Genomic DNA, 19,987 nt, shown 5'->3' with positions numbered 1-19,987 from the left:
GGCAAGAAACTAATAAATGAATAAAAGCTGCTACTTTCCTCTTCCAGAGTTTTGCGCCAGTGTGCATTTAGATATTCATGTTGGAAAATAAAGCGTACAAAAGTATAATTAAACTGTTGAATAAAACATGAAAAATCCAAGTACTGGAGTAATTCTTCAAATACTGGCCACAGGGCTCACTAGATAAACCTGACGGGTAGCCAGCTGATACAGTATACAGAATTATAAAGACAAAACACACCTCAACTCTGCTTTCACTGACTTTACTGACTGTTCGCTTTTGTATTGTGCAGGTTTACTTCTGTGGGCCTTTAAATTATTGAAATGAAACATGAACACTCACTCATTCCTACAGCCAACTTAGTGACCAATTAAACTACTCTGCACGTCTTTGGACTGTGGCAGGAAGCCGGAATACTCAGAGAACCCACGCAAACTCCACAGAGGCCCCCGTCAGCCAGCAGGTTTTGACCCTTTAGCCACCCCACCACTGTGATGCAAGAGAGCCAGTTCTCTTCTGTGCACCAACACACAGAAAGAGCTTGTGTTCAGGCCGACAGGTGAAGACACTCCACGCTGATCTGAAGTCTGCGGGCTTATCGGCACATTCCTCAGCTTGGATCTGTGGGTGACTAGGTGTGTTCTTTGACTGCTGTGTTGAAGCGATAGCAAGAAGATGTGTCACTTTGTACAACTGGTGTATAGTCAGTAAACTCAACAGGATGCACAGGATACACTTGGGTCACAATTTATTTAAAAAACTACTCATTAAGACATACAGGTTGACGAGAAATCATGAACATACATGGTATGTTTAAAAGCTTCACTCCCACACAGCGTGCTCAGCACAGTGACAAACATTCAAAGCATCCCTCAGAAGCTGGTGATTAAGTTCATATCCGTCTGAGGTGAGCTGGCCAGCAGGTTGTCTTTGACTGGAGACATGGGCTTTCCTTTCTGACAGACAGTCATCTTCTGGGCATCTCTGAAAAACACAAGGCTTGTGGGCTGATCCAACACAAACTATGTGACTGATTAAAGATATTGGCATCACAGCCACATGAAACAATGCCACTCTGTTTACACAACTTCCCATATCTAAGTTGGAGTCTTCGGCCTCAATCGGCTCCTCTTTCCTGCTGTGTGGTTTTTAACAGTGAGAACAATCTGGTTTCTGCTTCAGTTGGGCTACCCTTTGAAATCAGTTCTTCTAGTCACTGTTTGGGTCACAGTGACAGAATTTAACAGATCTGTGTGGATCAGACTTCAGAAAATACACTGAGAAGCCGTTAGGGAGCATCACTTTGCTGTAGCTTAAAACAAAGAAAAAGTCAAGTCTGTAAAATCCGACATATTAAAAGAGCACAGCAAATGGTCTTAAGCCATTATTTGAGGTAGGATAAGACATCCAGACATTAGCCTGATATTTCCTGATGTTTACTCGACAAATGTAAAGAACATGTTAAGAATTGTATTCAGATGTTCTGTTGATTGACTTTCTCTCTCCGTCTCTCTTACTTTTTGAAGCTGAAGTTCTTCCAGAGGCTGCTGATGGTGGCCTGGACACCAGGGCTGTTCTCATTATTGGGGGAGAGGGTTTTCTTCCCAGAACTCACAGGTCTTTTTCTCAGTCCACTGGCCCTGGCCGGGCCCAGCGCTCGCACCTTTCCGGCTTGAACCTGGCTGCTGGACTTTGGCTTAGAAAGCCCTGAAACCTGGAGGGAAAACAGCATTTTTACTATGCAACATGGCGGACTGAGTGGAAGGGCTCAATTCTAAGCCAACAAAACAAAACAAACCGACCTTTGACCTCAGCGTGCCAGGTCTTTGATCTTCTCTTGAGTGTGTGGGACTGAGCTCTGGCTCTGAATCTTTGCTTGAATTCATTTCCTGGGAAAGCACAAGAGACACGTAAGAACAGAAGACAGTGTTACCAGGCAGTCCCCTGCACACCCACCCATGAGTCAGAAAACTAAAACGATGATGCATGTGTGAGGGCTGACCTAACCACAATGGATGTAAAGACACGCATAAAGGTGGTGGAGACTTTTAAGAACATACAGAGGGGAAGCTGTGGGTGGGGACTTCCTCTTTGTGGCACAAAGTGACAGGCTGAGACTGGGAGAAGTAGGCACTGTCCTGGGACGGAGGAGAGTCTGGGAAATCATCATTGCCCACTGAGTTTCCATCATTGGAGGACAGACGTGGGAGGGGCGTGTCTCCAGGGGATTTGTGAGTCTTTGTGGACGAGGAGAAACTGTTCTTCTTATACTGAAAGTGGTGCAGGGCAGCCAGGCCTGAGGTGGACTTCGGTGTTTCTGATTGCTCAGTGGAGGTGGAGTTGCCTGACCAGTGGAACAGCCTGAGGCCCTGACTGGCTGAGACGGGAGATGTGGTGCTTGGCGATGGAGGCGGGCTGGGGGTGTCCAAAGATGGAAGGTCTGGACCATCGCTGTCATTGGTCTGGGTGCTGGGAGAGTTGTCCTGAGTGGGACTCACAGCTGTGTGCTCCACACCCTGAGGGAGCTCCTCCTGAGCGCTGGAGCTGCTGAAGAACCTACATGTGGGTATAAACACCAACATCAGGATGGCCGGGTTCATTTCACTGCATGCTAAAGCTGCACAACTATGGCAAAAACTTAGAAATCTATTCAGAATTAGTAAATATTGTGATCACAATTAAAGTAAAGCCCTTGGTTTAAAGGAATAGTTCAAGATTTGGGGAAATATACTTAATATTATATATACTGTATCAAAGAGTGAAACAAAGATAAACATCAGTCATGTCTGTGTTACAGCTGCAACAACTAGTCAGTCAATTAGTTGCCAACTACTCTGATAATCAATTAATTGTCATTTTTTAAGAAAAAAAAGTGTATGCGTGTATATTTTCTGCTTTCTTTAGTCCTCTATGACAGTAAGTTGAACATCTTTGGGTTTTAGGCTTTTGGAGACACTGAGCAAACATTTGACATGATTTTTTGACATTTTATGAATCAAACAACAAATTGAGAAAATGATGGATAAATTAATTGATAATGAAAACAATTGTTAGTTGCAGCCTTGAAAGCAAACATGTGGAGTCTGGGTGTGGATAGCTTAGCTTAGCTTAGCTTAGCATCAAGACTGGAGGCAGGAGGACAAAACTAGCCTGGTCCTGTCTCAAGTTCAAAACATCCAGATCTGACTGATACCAAAAACAAATCTGATAGGCAGCAGATGGATCTATATTTCTACCACACAACTCCCCAAACAACAAACTGTTACATTCTATTTAAGCACGAATTAAACAAATAAAGAAATGAGATACAATGCATTAGCTAGTCAGCTTGAAGCCCCGTTCACACCAGCGGTTCTTTGTGAACGGCTTAGTATTCTTCTGTGTCAAGTTCAACTGTGACACACGAGTGGATTTTGATCCGACAGTGACAGACTTTGAGGGACGGGAGAACTACAAAACCTCAAACAGAGGACGGTCTCTGTTGTTGCACCGCCCACTCTTATATAACCCTGCTCTGCTGAAGCATAAACTGCTCCACAGAAAGACACTGTACACTAGGCAGATTCAGACTGTGCCAAAGTGATAACTAAAGCTATAAAGGTTTCTCTCACAGCTAATATGTAACCATACTCTCTCACAGACAGTGCAGGATTCCAGATTGTGGTGAAAGTGCTGGCGTTCCTCTACAATGTGCCTTCACATGTGCATTTCATTCAGTTTGTTGTACCTGCCTTGTATACCAGCATAGGCTGCAGAAGCCCACCGCTCGTATATTATGATCCAATACAGTTATGCGCAATACGACATGAATAATCTCCATTTGTTATCTTCACAGCCATCTTGACTGCAAGTTAAAAATCCTTTATACAGTAAGTTTAACAAACTTGAGTTTGAATTCCAAACACATCAGGAGGACCAAAGTTTGTAATAAACAGATTCTTAAAAAAAAGTAAATATCTTGTAATGTTTACACTGGTTATAGGTTTAGGTTAGGTGCCTAAGTCTTAGGCAGGTGTAAGGAAAGGCTGTACAGTAAGAATGCTTTCAAAAATACTAAATTGTAATATTAATTTCTTACCAATTTACAAAATACAAAGTGAGCAAACAGAAGAAAAATCTAAATCAAATCCATATCTGGTGTGACCACCCTCTGCCTTCCACACAGCACCAGTTCTTCTTGGTACAAACTCAGCAGGCAGGTTGTTCCAAACATGTTGGAGAGCTAACCACAGATCTTTTGTGGATGTATTCTGCCTCAGATCCTTCTGTCTCCTCATGTGATCCCAGACAGACTGGATGATGGTGAGATCAGGGCACTGTGGGCGCCACACCATCACTTCCAGGTCTCCTTGTTCTTCTTTATGCTGAGGATAGTTCCTGAGGACACTGGCTGTATGTTTGGGGTCGTTGTCCTGCTGCAGAAGAAATCTGGGGCCAATCAGACGCCTCCCTGATGGTATTGATGATGTCCCAGGGTTCCACTGGTTTCTGATGGCACTGCTGGACATCTTCAGATTTCGAAGGGAAGTGAGCATAATGCATAACTGCACTAAGTTTCCTTGGCCAACCACTGTGTCTGTGGTCCTCAACGTTGCTTGTTTCTTTGTGCTTCTTTAAAAAAAGCTTCAAAAGCACTTTTTGAAACCCCAGTCTGCTTTGGAATCTTTGCCTGGGGGAGACCTTGCTGATGCAGTAGAACTACCTTGTGTCACACACTTGACCATGATCCTACAAAATCCCTGACTTTGTGCAAGTGTACCTGAAGAATTGATTAAGTTTAGAAGGCAAAGGGTTGTCACACCAGATACTGATTAGATTTAGATTTTTCTGCTGTCACTTTGCATTTTGTAAATCGACAAAAACAATGTTCTATTTTTGAAAGCATTCTTACTTTACAGCATTGCTTCACACCTGCCTTTTTGACTTTAGACTTCTGCACAGATGATCATTAGATGAGGCTGAACTCCTGCGATGTCACCTGCTGCATGTGACCTGCCCGTCCTCCTCAACTTCCTGGTTCCTCCTCTGCAGCAGGGTGGCAAAGCGGTTGCGTGGGTGGGGCTGACCGCTTAATGTTGGCTCCTCTGGCTGCTGCTCTGACCTGGATCGCTTCTGACTGGAGGCAGAGTACTGCTGCAGCACGTCCTGGTCTGATATACTAGAGCCTATGGGAGACAAAAGACATATTCTAAAGTTGGGTGAACCTGTAATGTTTAACACCAAACCTTCATTGGCACAAACTAAAGCTGCAGAAGCTCACACCAAGTCTTGTTCATTTCTGGCATCAAATCCTCCCCAATGAGGAGAACAAATAAATTGTACGCTGAGGTTATATCTCTGCCATGAGACAGCACAGGCAGATTAAAAGCAGTTTCTGATTCAAATGAATTTTGCAGACAAAAACGGCAGCAACTTTCTACAGAGTTCGTACTTGAAACTGAAAAATTAACATATGCAGTCATAATGCAACTCTATCCACTTGTTCATGATACTGTACGCAGCTGTCCAAGATGGCAGACTCACTCACACATGCACCTGCAGATCAGCAGCAACAGTGATTAGCATCATGGAATTAGCATCCATAAGTGTTTCATTAGTGCCACCTGCTGGAAAGCACCTGGTCATTCCTGCAGATGTGAATCTTTTGTCTCACATGGTGTAGTAAAGCAGTCTCAGAAGGACCCACCAATCTGCCAACATTCACAAATGCATTTCCATTTAAAATTGAAAAGTTGACCTACAAATGCTATACCAGTTGCAAATTAGAGGCAGATGAAGCTTAACAGATACAAGTCACTCGCATGTATTTATGCATTTAGATGTGTAACTTGGCATCTGTTAATACTCATGAGACTGTTCGAACTCCATGCATGCCTCTTTTAGCATTTCTTCCTGTCCAGGTTTTATGCCGGCAAACTACATGTGAATGTATATTTTTGATAATTCCTAAGTTATCAAACTAAATAAATAGAAGTCGATAAGAAAAGAAAAGTACGTGTTAAAGAAAAAACAATAAATGATTGCATTTTATTCACTTGACACAAAAACAGCAAAAATGTTCTGCAGTTGAACTGCATATTAATTAATTTGTGAAAAACCCCACAAGAACAAGAACCCCTTTGTATTTGTATTTAAAAGCATGCAGAAATCTAAATGCTGCATGTTATCGGCTCACCCTCTCGTGGCCTCTTCACCTGCAACTCTCTGCAGGGCAGCCTCAGACCGTTCAGGCTGGCGACTCTCTCCTTCCCCCTGGTGGAGGGAGGCCTTTCTGGGGAGGCAGCAGACTCGGGCAGGGCAGCACATGATGACTTGAAGCCTCTGCTCCAGATACTGGACCCAGTGGATACTGGTGATTTGTCCCAGCTGTGACTGCGGGGTTTAGAGGGCTGAAAAGAAAATTGCAAATATGTTTTGAATGAAATGTGATGCTTCATTTTGATCATTAGGAGTCAATCCACTGATTGTGATCAGATACCTTTGGAAGGGGTTTGTCTGGGTTGAAGTCGTCTATCTTCTCCATGGTGTTGACGTCAAGGTTTCCAATGGCCATCTGCATGCCTTTGTCATCTCCTAGATTACTGGATTCAACATCAAGGATTAAATACTTTGCAGGTGATTGAGAGGAACTTCCAAATTCCCATAAATCAAATATATCCAAGGGTGTCACTAAATCAGTTCCATTATTCACAAAGGTGACACATCGTCAGGTGTGATTCTGGACAGGAGGATACAGTCCAGCATAGCTGAGGGTGGCCGGGTCCATGTGCTCTGGGTACATGTTGAGGGGCGCGACCTTCCTCCTGACAGGATCAAACACCAGCTGGTAGAGGAAGGTGTTATTGGCTCGGGTGAATCCCTCGATGTACTGTTCAGGGACAACTAGATTCATCTTCAGATACTGGCCCATCTTTCTGATCACCTGACAGAATGCAGAGAGCTCACAGTAAATAGTCTGCCACTGGAGGACTACCACAGAGTTTTACCAACACAATGGTTTTTACATCAGACAACATTTTGTGGGATTGTAATTGCTGACCTACAATTATATATTGCTGCATTTATTTTTGTATTTTCTAAAACTATAATCTTGTTGTGCAGTTCTTACCGTGTATTTGTAGTCATCTTTTGATATTCATGTTATTCATTAATCTCTAATTAGTTGCATCATATTATTGAAAGCATTTTTTAAATTAGTGGTGTAAATAATACACACCATGCAAAGTGCTTCTGTTCTTTGTCATTTGTTGAGTTAAAAGTGTCTCTACTGGAGAGATGTATTAAGTTTATGTGGTTGATTTGAATTCAGTACTTTTGTTTTTTCAGTTTTTCAGTGAAATGTTTGCACTAAATATTTTATTCAGAGTCAGACTATAAAACAAATGAGTTTGAGAAGAGTCAGAAATCTACACTTACAAGCTTGTCCCAGCTTGTTTCACCCACAACTGATAACTGAGTTCCAAGACAACTGGGACTGGAAATTAGATGTGGTTGATGGCTCGGGGAAAACGTAAAAGGACCTTGATTTCAGACTATTTTCTACTATTTCCAGGCCAAAAATACATTTTATAAAATAACAATATTAATTTTAATCACATTACACACGTCAGAATTCCCTCTAGGAATGGTGATGGTTTCCAGGAGCTGACTGTTGACACAGCAAACGTTTAGTCTATATTTCAGTCTGATCATTTAAACACGAAGAGTTCATTTGCAAAACCACGTAAAAGTTAGTCTTAAAATGAATGAAAAAACACCCTTTTGACTGATATTCCCTGAACCACACAATAAAACCTGTTTGATACTCCCTGGACATTTAGGATAATAAATACAAACAGGGAGATGTATTTTAGCTAACATTGACCGTAGAAGATGGACAACGTTTCTCTGCTGTACAAAAATAGAGCCAAAATGATCCCCGATACAGCTGCTGTCATCGTGATGTCACTTTTGGGGCGTTATGTTCTCTATATACAGTGTGTAAAGAGCCCCTCACAAGTTTCCAACAGAGGCAGGTTTAGTTGCCATGTTGATCTGTCCTTAAAACCTTCTGGATCCCAACCTCAAGTAATTGTTACCTAGCTACATGCATAATCCAACATCACCGTCTCAACATGCGGCCTAACCTTGAGGATGTCAGGATCTTTGGCCAGTCGCAGTAGCTTACAGGCTTTGCCCAGGCCGATGCCGTGTATGGAAGCCAGATAGTCACAGCCAGAGAGAATGCACATGTAGCGGAATTTCTCCTCTGTGAAAACGTTCCCCAGAGCGCGACAGCGGCCCAGGTTACTCTGGTCTATCTCCAGGCCGTTGCCCTGCTTGTCCATTTTGAGGATTACCTGCATGATTGGGAAAGACGATTGATTATTGAGTTGGTGGGAATGTGTGAGCCGTGGTTCAGTTCTGTTTGCTTTTGTCTAACATTTGGTTGGCTACTAAAGCACTTGAAAAAAAAAACACTGGCCAAGCACTAGCTACATTGATATATGCTTTATTCACTTGGAGAAATTCAGATGTCCAGTAGGCCACATATTCTGCATTAACATATAATATACATTAGAGACAGTACATAATAGAGTAAGGTAAAGCAGCCTGCACAGGGTAAAAAACCAAAACAAAAAAAGTGTAATATGAATAAATGCATAATTAATAAAAGGTGCCAATTAATAAATACACACAAAATAAGCACCCTCTCTGTTTGAATGGTGCCAACAGCCAGTGACATCACCCTTACAGCCATCAGGTTTCCTCCATATCTACATACATGGATGCAGCTCCCAGCTACATTTCATACCTTTTTGCAGCCGAATGCCAGCAGGTCAGAGTCTTCTGTGATGACAGCCTGGGCCAAACCAGATTTAGTGAGGAAAGCTAGCTGAGCATCGGCTTCATATGGAGCCACAATACAGTCCACCCCTCTCGCCCTCGCTGCCTGGCTCAAAAAAACAACACAAACACACAAAAACACTTCCAACATGAAACACTGCTGGATGCATGTATTTGTGGGCACATTAAACATTATTGTATCCTTTTTAGGAAAAATCAACACGTCACGATGCACACCGTTGTTAATCATACTTTCCTCTTCCCATCACAGTGAATTTTGTGGTTACTTTGAGACAAGACTGTTTGTACGCTTCACATGCTGTTACTCCTGCATTGCTCTGTGTACAATGATGCAGCTTAAATAAATAAATAGTAGCAGATTCAATTGACAAAATGTGAGTCGACTCAGGGTCTTCGACTGATGACTCTCTCTCTCTCATCATTTACTTCAACCTGGCAGGAGACAGGCAGTCCTCACCTTGATGAGGTTATGAGCCATGGCTGGGGTGATGTTAACGCAGCGGGTGAAACACTCTCTGGCCTCAGACACTTTGCCTTCACGTAGCAGCTGTCGGCCTTTCTGAAGGTTGGCTTCTCTGCGCCTGAGGCAGATTAATGAAACAATTAGTGCTATCACAATTAATTGTTAAAAAGTCAGATTTTGAAACACAGCGAGAAAGAAAACTGAAGGCTGTGTTTCTGGGCAATAATATGGACACTTACAAAAAGAAAGGGTCTTAGTAAATGAGTGTTAGCAGCGAAGAGAGAAGTAGGACTGTTTTTTCCATATCTTTGACACCAAGACGTTCAGTGTGCAGGAGTTGTTTGGTCTCACCTGTCTGCAGGTCTGTACATTCCTCTCTGCACCTTCACACATTAACAATGCTGCACTGTTACTGTTTTGGAATGCAGTCCTTCACAATAAACTAAGCTTTGTCTGAGCGTGTTTACCTGGTATGAAAAACCCTGGATTATTGTGTTTGGCACAGGCCATCTGTGTTTCTCAGAAATGCTGAATGGTAACGCAGCACACTTCCATGTTGTTTTCTGATCACATTCCTGTCTTTGTCCAGTACTCTGCGAGATGTTTGTTTCCTACCTGTAGCATCTCCTTTCCTAACTCTGGTCTCAGTATTCGTTGATACAGTTTTCGACCAGGGGAGCCCAGTCTAAAATTGCCCCGCTACTCATCCCCCAGGATAGCAACTATAATCTGTTGACTAGTTTCTAGATTAATCCTTTCTTTGTTGTGTCCCATACACTCTTCCAAAGATATTTCAGAAATAGATATAGACAGAGATAGAGATATAGAGAGAGATAGATAGATTGATAGAGATGGAGTTGACCTCTGATCTTTAGTTACACTCTTTCTTGCTTTGTCGGTAACATGTAAAAAGTGGCATCACATTGTATGGTGCTTATTGCAGTTCAATTCCTTGACTTTGTTGACAATACACTGGAGTTCGCTCTGTGGTGTGCACAGTGCTGCCAACTGGCACTGTTCGGATTGATTTGTTGTGTGCAACTAAACTAATGCTATTGCTGCTTTACTGTCTGTGGAGACGTGGAGCAGTGTGTCTGTATTCAGCCATGATGAATAACTTGCTGTCATTTTCCAGAGTCCACAAGTTAGCTGGGATTGCCTCCAGCTCCCCCTGGTGGATAAGCGGTGTAGACAATGGACAGATAAATCTGCCTTTTATTGTTTATTATTAATCATTTGGTCTAAAAACAGTGAAAAATGATTATCACAACATCTTAGAACCCAAGCTGACATCAAATGGTTTGTCCGAGAGATGGTCCAAAACGCAAAACCTTTCAACGTATTATGTTGCAAAACCAGGAAACGCACAGTCTCTCATCTGAGAAGCAGGAACAGTCTCGGGACTTGTATCAAAACCTGTCTGGGATAAGCATGCGTCGCACATCCATACACAGTCACGGTTAACACTCACTCTCTGCGAGCCTTTTCCACCTCTCGTTTTGAAGGCAGATTGCGTCCATCAAACACCAGGATTGGTTTGACACTAAAGGTCAACAGCATGTCCACAAATTTCATGCAGTACCACACATACCTAGGATCAGACAAGTTAAATTGTCAGTATCAGGACATTTAACCGTCATTATAAGAAGACAACACCGTAAATTAACATATTTCTGAACACACTTTCTTTTCCATTCATCTAGAATAAGAAGAACGCTTACTGTTCAGTTGGTTCTCCTTTAGCGAGCTTCTCAGCACATGAAAATGCTCCTTTGTGCAGCCAACAGTACGTGTCTACAGCCACTGTCTGCCCTTTGTATTTCTTCACGTTGATGGGCTCTGCTGCATCTTTGATGAACTGCAGCAGTCCAGAGATTCCCATTTTCAGCTGCCTACTCGACGCTGTAAAAGAGCCAGGAACAATGCTGCTAAAACCAACTGCTTATGCTTTCAAGGAAAAAAACCTTAAGACCTTTCCACAGAATGAACACACGACTGTCACTGTCCTCCACTAATGTAAGAGGGGCCATGGTTGACTTACTGCATTTAAATCAGTTACCAGAGACATTTGCATAAGTAACAACACAAAACAGCTGCTCCATTCCCCACGTGGGTTTAGAAAGTGTGTGACAGAGGACAGTGTTATCCAACAAGAGGATCTGGATTTCCTGTTTGATGTTCTGGTGACTGGGCCTACTGGACACTATCCTGTTACTGGACAAACAAACTAGCTTCTACTGATTCCTCACATTTAAAAAGGCACAGCATGTCGCCCAAGTACAAAACTGGAACCTGTATCATTGAAGGGCACGCTAACACACGGAATAACACCGACAGGTTAACCGATCACTAGTAGTAGTGATCGGTTAACCTGCCCCCACCACACGAGAGGGCCGCAGCTCGGGGACACCAAGCACCATTTTAACGTGAGATTCCAGCTGACTGGAGGCCTGTTTGGGAGGATCTGTGCGCCGAATTTAGCATGAAACCTAAATACATGTATATATGCTGTGGGGTGGGGGGGGGTGGGGGGTTAGAAGAGCCGTGTATGTTTGTTAATTAGCATGTATACAGTAAACTGTACGTTTTCAATATAGTAATCTCTCCGTACAGTACAGTTAGGAAGAGCGTCCCGTCCTCGTATCGAGTGTTAGACAGAGGACGCCGGTTTAGTGCAGTCTTCAGTCTCTTCATCTTACACAAAGTGCTACTGGTTGGAAAAGAACAAAGTTTATCCGACGGAGCAGTAGCTGGACGAGGAGGACCGTTTCACTCACGCTCGGAACCTTCCATGCAAGGCTAACGGTGGCCTTCCAACATAATGTTAAGTGTCAGTGAATACCGAATTAAAACTTACCCTTTGCTATTACTTCAGCCCACACAGGCAGACATTCGGCTCTGCGGGCAGAGGCTGGAGCCAGTTCAGTTTTAGCGGCAAAACAAGCGCCTGAGTACGGGCAGCTACCATTGGCCGATGGGCTAAGAGGGCAGGCTTAACGGAAGAGAAGAGAAGCGCTCCGAATCCTGACCGGTACGCCCCGTAGGCGTGTCGACAGTGCTGCTACGGCCTGTTTCTTGCTTACTTTGGTACAACTAATTATCAGTCATAACATCTCCCACACCATTTGCCGATGTCTGATCATCGGTGACAGTTTCCTCGTGCCGCGTGTACAGCTAGTTTCCCCGCCCTCGCTTCTTGGTGAAACGCGACACGCCGGTGTTCATGCCGAGCTGCCTGAGCTGACCGCAGGGGTGGACTGCGCTGTTTAAGGGGCGAGCACGAAGACAGCACGTAGTTACAGTGGAGGTCAAAGTTAGAGAACAACCTACAGTTTCCTGCATTTAAAGGTCACTGCTTAGTCCTATTTGAAATGATCCAAACAGGAGTAAAATAGCAGTTTTTTAAGCATATTTCATGAGTTACATATATTCTGAATATTCCACTATTTGAAAGAGAACACTGATCAAAATTAGAGAACACTTTCAGACACCTCCCAGTTATTGGTGTTAATCTGGCACCTGGTGCTAATTTCCTTAATTATCAGACAAACCCTCAGGCAGCAGGTTGTCCAGATGAAGGCCAAAGGGACGACCCTTTCAGCCATAGCAAGAGAAGTTGGTTGTTCCAAATCTATGATTTTTAGAATGTTGCATCTTTACAACATCACAAACTCATTCAAGCCCCCAAAGAAGGCCGGCCGTCCACAAAAGACAAATGCAAGAGAGGACAGGATAATGTGGAGGATCTTAATGGCCGATCGGTTCAACACTGCAGTTGGAATTGCTGGCCAGTTCAGCAGTGAACAGGGTAAGAATCAAAAGGCTAGACTAGTCTTTGCTGAGGAGCAGGTTGTGTGGACAGAGAACTGGTCCAGAGTTCACTTTAGTGATGAAAGCAAGTTTAATTTATTTGGGTCAGACGGGAAACATTATGTTCGTCGTCAAACTGGGGAAGGACTGAACCCAAAGAAGTCCGTGAAAGGTGGAGGAGGAAGTGTCATGGTTTAGGGGTGTTTTCTGCAGCAGGAGGTGGGCCTCTTATACAGCTACAATGTTTATCAGAACCTTGTTCGACATGCGGTTCCTTCCCTGCGTTCATCACCAAATCAGCCAGCAATTTCCATGCAGGACAATGCCCCCTGTCACACAGCAAAACAGGTAAAGCTGTTCCTTGAAGCTGAAAACACTGAAACAATGAAATGGCCAGCCCCTGATCTAAACCCAACAGAAAACCTCTGGAAAATCCTTGGCGACAAAGTTATGGGTAAGAAACCCACTACAGTCACCGCACTGTGGAAGAGACTGGAAGAAGAGTGGAGCAGTGTGAGAGACTAGTGGTGTCCTGTGGCCGCAGATGTGCTGAAGTCATTCAAAGCAAGGGCCTGTACACTTCCTACTAAGTGTTGACTGTTGTAACCTTCAGAAACGTAAGTTGTAATCTTTTTCTGTGCTACAGTCACTGTTGTTCTCTAATTCTGATCATTGTGCAAGTTTTTTTTTTTTTTTTTTTTGGTGAGGTGCCTTGGTTATTTTGCAAAACACTGTTCTAGTAGCTTGGTATAGCCACAACAAAAAAATCCTGCGAGTGTTCATAAATTGTTCTCTAATTTTGATCACCACTGTATATAATGACCATGAAATCTGAATTCAGATTTAAGTCCTACACTCATGAGGAGACAACGTGAATGCTCTCTGAGGCTGACGTTACAAAGGTTGGAGGAAAAACAAGGAGATCAGTGTTTCTGGGCTAAATCCATGAGTATTTCCTCATAACCAAATCCAATTGAAAAGTATGATTTGATTAGGTCATCCACTGTAGGCATATTGCAAAGTTTTTGACTATCTGGTGTCACCACTTTAATCTCAGAGTAACAAGTAATAATTTCTTACCTACAAAAGCGTACGTGTGTGTGTCATTTTGCTAGTAGTTATTAAGTGTAATTATTAATTACAATACCAAAGTGATAGTTTAGTTACTTTGAGACTGAATCAGTCAAATTGGCTCTTTTCAAATCTTTTCCTGGTTTAACAAGGCCCCAATCGAGGTGAACTTTACAATAAGTCCCATTAATTAATATAATCATTAATTATTTATATTTAAACCTTCTGCATATTTTGCTGCTCATGTTGGGCAGAGTACTGAGCCCAAGTCAGTGAAATCATTGCAAACATGTTTTAAACTTCCATTCTTTCTAAAGGCCAGCAGGGGACAACTCTGCTGGTTGCAAAAAGAAGTCAGATTGTATGGAAGAAAATAAACCTATTTCTCACTTAATTTATTACCCCAGTAAACACTTCTCTAATGAGTGAATGGTCTCAGTCACTAGATTCAAGTCTTCTTCAGCACAGCATGATGTTCATTTAGTAAATTATGGTCCATTTAAAATAGACCATATGGGAATGCAGTACTGTCTTGTGACTAAAATCAGAGGTGGCTCATGCCTAAACCTTACCAATCAGGTGTGGGGATCTTCGTGGAATAGTGTGTCACTTCTGGTTCTGAAACTAAACCAGCCACAGTGCCAAACTAGAGGCTTCAAAACAATCCACAAACCAGCAGGTGATGTCACCGTGATGTCACGCATCCCCTTCTTCCATACAGTCTGTGGGTGGGCCATTAGGGGTCATCTGTGTAAGTTGTTGTTTGTGTGGGTGGAAAACAGAGCAGATCAGCTACAGCCCTGAGGAACTCCCACACCCGCATGCTGTAGCCTGTCCTGCAGGAAGTTTGTAAGCCACAGGACCGGTCCTGGGTTTAACAGTAGTCCATAGAGAGACATAAGTAAAGTGTGTTTGTGCACGATATTAAAAGTGACTCCATGAAGTCCATAAATAAAATGATGGTGTAGGAATAAGAGGTCATTCTGGTCATTCTGTACGTTTCATAGTTCTAAATGTGCAATAAAAACCATTACATGATGATTGGCTTTTTGAAATCAGTTGTAGTGTTTAATTGTGTTTAAATGTTTTTTCACATCTAGTTTTGTTATTTTCAGTTTTCATTACCCATAATAACCTCTATGGTCACACACTACACACTTGAGTTTTTTTGGTACAGGTATAATGGTGAACCCTTTCTATATTCAACCAGAACTCCCAGAGCTGCTGAAAAAAGTTGGGTCATGGCATCCCCTCATTCACCTCCACTCCTTCTGCTCCACACACTCACCCCCTGTGTTGCAGTTCACCTCGTGGTATGATGTAGAATTGCAGCTAATTTCCGCATTAAAGCAGCCAGACTGCAGGTACAGTTATCCTCCTTACATTGACCTCCCATCAAATTCAGGATTCATTTTAAGGGTCTTGTTTTTACATGTTGAGCCCTGCATGGTCATCTCTGGGCTGCTTCATCCATACATCACCAGTAGGTCCCTGAGATCCTCTGACCAGGGTTAGCTGTCAGTCCCTCGCACTCAACTAAAAACAAAAGGTGAACGTGCTTTTGAAGCCTTCCTTCAGACATTAGATCTCCAGTCTCAGGTCTCAGGTTTTTTAGGTCTCAGTTGATGATTTTAAAAAGCAGCTGAAAACATTTATTCAACCTCGCCTCCTGCTGTCTAATGCTCATGGGATATGATTGGGGTGTTTTGGTGTGTTTTTATATCTGTTCATTCTCATGGCTGATTGTTTCTTTGATCGTTTTTATGATCTTATTTATGATTTTATCATATTTATTGTTTTTATTTTCTTTTACTCCTGTAACTTTGTTCTGTGAAAAGTGCTACACTATATAAACTTTACTTACTTACTTGCTTAGTTACAGTTATGGAAGTAAGTTTAGGTATCATCCTTATCAGTTCTGGATTATAGTCTAAGTATACCTTTGTTCTTTTTTCTTTAAGTTTGTATTTTGCAGAATCAGAATCAGAATTCTTTTTATTGTCATTGTTCAAAGAAAGCACAACGAAATAGCAGCTTTCGTAGGCAGTGCAAAACAACAGGAAGACGAAATAGTGCAAAAGACATAATATTAAAAAGCAGTGTGTGTTGGAACCTCTGTTGAAGAAACAACACTGTCACGCAAGTATTAGAATGGGAATAAACTTAACATCATGTGACATAATTTACATGATACTGTCATGTGCTAATGGTGCAGGGAGGGGTGTGGTGGGGGGCCTGGTTGAGGAGAGGTTTGTGAGTGAGGAGAAGGACTTTGAGCCAGTGGAGGTTCTGGAGGATGGGGGGAGACATACACTACTCACAAAAAGTTAGGGATATTCGGCTTTCAGGTGAAATTTCAGGATGAACCTAAAATGCATTCTAACCTTTCCAGGTGAACTTAATGTGACCTTCTCTAAACTTTTGAATGCACATGTCCAACTGTTCAGTGTTTCAGTACTTTTTGCACAAGTTGCTGTTCTCTAACAAGAAGCTTAACAGCAACATTCACAACAGGTTTGATCCATGAATCGACCAATACATTTCCTGCTTCAGTTAGAATTGGTATTTAAACAGTCCTTCTCATCATGCTGTTCACATTCTGACATCATGAGACCAAGATGACACCTAACAGTTGATCAGCAGCACCTCGCCATTGCGAGGCTTCAAACAGGAAGTCCTCAGACGGAGGTGTTCACTGAGCTTAGAGGGTCACAGAGTGTCATCAGGAGGTTGTAACAGTGATACAGTGACTGGAAGAGTCACAGAAAGGAGAGGAGTGGACGTCCTTTGGCCACATCCCAATTTGTTGAGACATTTTTGCTGTGGTATACCCACCACTGTTGTTAGATTTTCTTCAAATACATTGTTTAAGATGAATAAAATTACCATTGCATGCTGCTACTTAAATGCCCTACTTTCATGATATAATATCACTGTAGCATTAACTTTTTACATTTTCCATATATTTCACCTGAAAGTCGAATATCCCTAACTTTTTGTGAGTAGTGTAATCAACGGAGTGAGTGTGGGTGAGCAGGTGAGTTCTGGAAGAAACAAGCTGTGTTTCTGAGGTAGAAAAAGGCCGTTCTGGTGATCTGGTTATGTTGTTCAGAGGAGAGGTTACTATTTAAAATGACTCAAAGGTTGTGGATGTGTGGGGAGGGAGACAGAGTGGAGCTATGAATGCTTTCACAGTTGTTTAGATAGCAACAACAGTCAGGTACAAAAAGATTTCTTCAGCTCACCCTTCAGATGCATGCTGGTCCTACACATTTCTGTCTGCTGTATATCAACCTGAGGTACTATGTAGTTTCTCACCAGTGAAAATACAGTAACATATCTTTTATAGAGATAAAATATGTATTAAATATAATATATATTATTTTATTATTATAATAATAAATTGTGTCAATAAAATAGAAAAGTGGCAGATTTGGAAATCTGGAACACGTTTTTTTGTTAGGCTCATATGATTGTTTGGATGATGCCAACAGCATAAATAAAATAAAATTAGATTGAATTCAATTCAATTTAATTCAGCTCTTGCTTGTTTGCAGTGTTTCCTGCAGCCTCATAATCATAATAATCATAATCAATAACGGAGACAGTAAGTCCCTTACATGAACTTCTGTGGTTGGAATCATTTAGCCATTATCTCATTATCTTTATTTACCAGGCAGTGAGAAGACAGAAAGAAAGAAAGAAAGAAAAGGAATTTATGTATTGAAATTAAGATAAAAAGCACTATAAGAGCACATAAGATAAATGTGAATGTTCTCTAAAAACATGAAATCTCAACAGTTTGAGAGTAATTTTGACCCTAAATGATGATGTTGTGACGTGCGACCGTGAACTGCACCCCCATGTGATCATCATTGTTTGTGTCACATGTATGAAATTCTCTCTCACTTACTCTCTTCATGCAACCACCTTGGCTGAAATGAAAGAAGACGCCATCACTATTGCTGTCACCACCTAATTGTTGAAGGATCAGACCCACGGTAACCTTTGAAGTGAAACACCTCAGAGAAAGACCTGACACAAGCTGCATGCAGACGTTTTAATCAGCCCCACATAGCCTTCAAAGAAGTGCAAGTTATGACTGCAATCTGCCCGTCTATGACTCATCCACAACTTCAGGGAGTATTTATCTAAAGCAGAGGAAAGTCTACCTGGCTACAGGCTCAGGACTGAAGTCTAAATTACAGGGCACGCTTGCTGAGAGGGATGCCAGATTGGCAGTTTCTTTGCTCTCAGCTGCATGAGGATTATACACAGCTGCACATACAGTAGTCAGGAGTAAGCAGTTAGACCGTTAGAATGAATCAGGGTGTGTTTTATAATGGAATGAATTACAACACTAGACTCTCTTCACAGCACACATTTTGACTTGTCTAGATGGGACAAGCACAGGTGGAATTATTAACGTTCATGATGTTTGTATAGGTGATTTTACTTGTCCTTTACTTGTGTTCACCAAAGTTATTTTGGCGCTTTCAAGTTTTTCAATTCAGGTTAGTTTCTGTTAGTTTCCAAGACACACTTGCTTGTTTCTGTTTGTTTTTTTAACTTTATTTTTCAGGACAGCACAGTTCAAGACAATTTTTTACAACTGTTTTTTCTCCCTTTTTTTCAAGGATAGAAATAAAGAAAAAAGAAAAGCAGAACAAAAGAAAACCACGAGGGGCAGTTCTTACTCGTTATTTTGCAAGTGGTTAACAAAAAGGTCCACACAGTCAGTTTATTCAGCTTCAAGCTCCTTAAACGCTGTCCATTTCCTCTATTTTTGATGAAAGGTAGACATTTTCAGCCTCAAGTGGTAAGTTAGTCTTTCCATGGTATAAATTTCGTCCATAATGTCCAACCAATGTCCAAGTAACGGGCGATCAGTTTTCATCCAACTCCTTGTGATGACCTTCTTACATGCAATAATCAAGACCTTGAATAAATAAATATCCCCTTGTTCTATTACTTTCTCAGGTATGGCTCCCAAATACATGATTTTGGGGTCTCTTTGAATACTATAATGCAGGATTTTCCCCAGAGTCTCACTCACTTCGTCCCAGAAAGGTTGTATCTTTACACATGACCAGAAAATATGAGTATGAGTGGCGTCTCCATGGCCACACTGCCTCCAACAGTGTTGTTTGTGTCCAGATATTTACCAGTAATGTGTGGTGTCAGAAAGGAGCCAGTTAAATTCTTCATCCAAAAAGACACCAATTTTGTGAATTTCTGTTTTTAATGTTTAAAAATGTTAAGCAGTTCAGAATTGGTTTTGCAATATAAACACAACACTTTGTAGAACTCAACTCAACCACTGTGAACTTTCTAGAAATAACGGCCTGAGACACTAAGTCATTGTTTTGAGAAAGTGTCTAATTATTTGAGATAGTAAGTCATTGTAAGAATGTTTCTCTTTATTTTGAAATATTAAAGTCATTATTTTGAGAGTTTCTCATTATTTTGAGATACTAAGTTGTTATTTTGAGAATTCGTCTCATCTTTTATAGTTACTAAGTTATTACTTTTGAGATATTAAGTCATTACTTTGTGATATTAAATCATTACTTAATCATTATTAAAGTTATTAATTATTTTGAGATACTAAATTATTATTTGAGGAATTAAGTCCTTATTGTGAGATACTTAGCCATTATTTTGAGCTATTATGTCATTATTTTGATAATGATTATTATTAGAATGGCTCCCATGTCCCAGCTTTAAGCCATGACTTGAATGCATCATGAGACGTGTCTCATTTCCCAGCTTCCTCTGCACTTCCGGCTCCGTCT

The 19,987-nt window shown here is 41.6% G+C and overlaps 1 protein-coding gene across 1 annotated transcript; it reads right to left on the bottom strand.

The window, feature by feature from the left end:
• Positions 1 to 732: 732 nt before the first annotated feature.
• exo1 (exonuclease 1) lies at positions 733 to 12,218 on the bottom strand. The gene is made up of 14 exons (XM_070841184.1): positions 12,169 to 12,218; positions 11,033 to 11,213; positions 10,783 to 10,902; positions 9,306 to 9,429; positions 8,796 to 8,933; positions 8,128 to 8,340; positions 6,736 to 6,923; positions 6,480 to 6,582; positions 6,177 to 6,390; positions 4,980 to 5,166; positions 2,062 to 2,557; positions 1,804 to 1,890; positions 1,519 to 1,715; positions 733 to 985 (listed from the first exon to the last, which is right to left on the bottom strand). The coding sequence occupies exons 2-14, from the start codon at positions 11,191 to 11,193 to the stop codon at positions 874 to 876; spliced, it is 2,340 nt and encodes a 779-aa protein (XP_070697285.1). The 5' UTR covers positions 11,194 to 11,213; positions 12,169 to 12,218; the 3' UTR covers positions 733 to 873.
• Positions 12,219 to 19,987: the final 7,769 nt, after the last annotated feature.

The sequence above is a fragment of the Pempheris klunzingeri genome, chromosome 12 (genome assembly GCF_042242105.1).
Source record: "Pempheris klunzingeri isolate RE-2024b chromosome 12, fPemKlu1.hap1, whole genome shotgun sequence".
In the NCBI taxonomy this organism is placed as follows: domain Eukaryota; kingdom Metazoa; phylum Chordata; class Actinopteri; order Acropomatiformes; family Pempheridae; genus Pempheris; species Pempheris klunzingeri.
This window is presented reverse-complemented; position numbering and strand designations above follow the sequence as displayed.

Excerpts from the sequence above, each read along its gene's own strand:
- exo1 (XM_070841184.1), bottom strand. The coding sequence starts at position 11,193 with ATGGGAATCTCTGGACTGCTGCAGTTCATCAAAGATGCAGCAGAGCCC. Across the intron at positions 10,903-11,032 it reads AAAGGAGAACCAACTGAACA|GTATGTGTGGTACTGCATGA; the intron begins GTAAGCGTTCTT and ends GTCTGATCCTAG. Across the intron at positions 6,391-6,479 it reads CAGACAAACCCCTTCCAAAG|CCCTCTAAACCCCGCAGTCA; the intron begins GTATCTGATCAC and ends TTTTCTTTTCAG.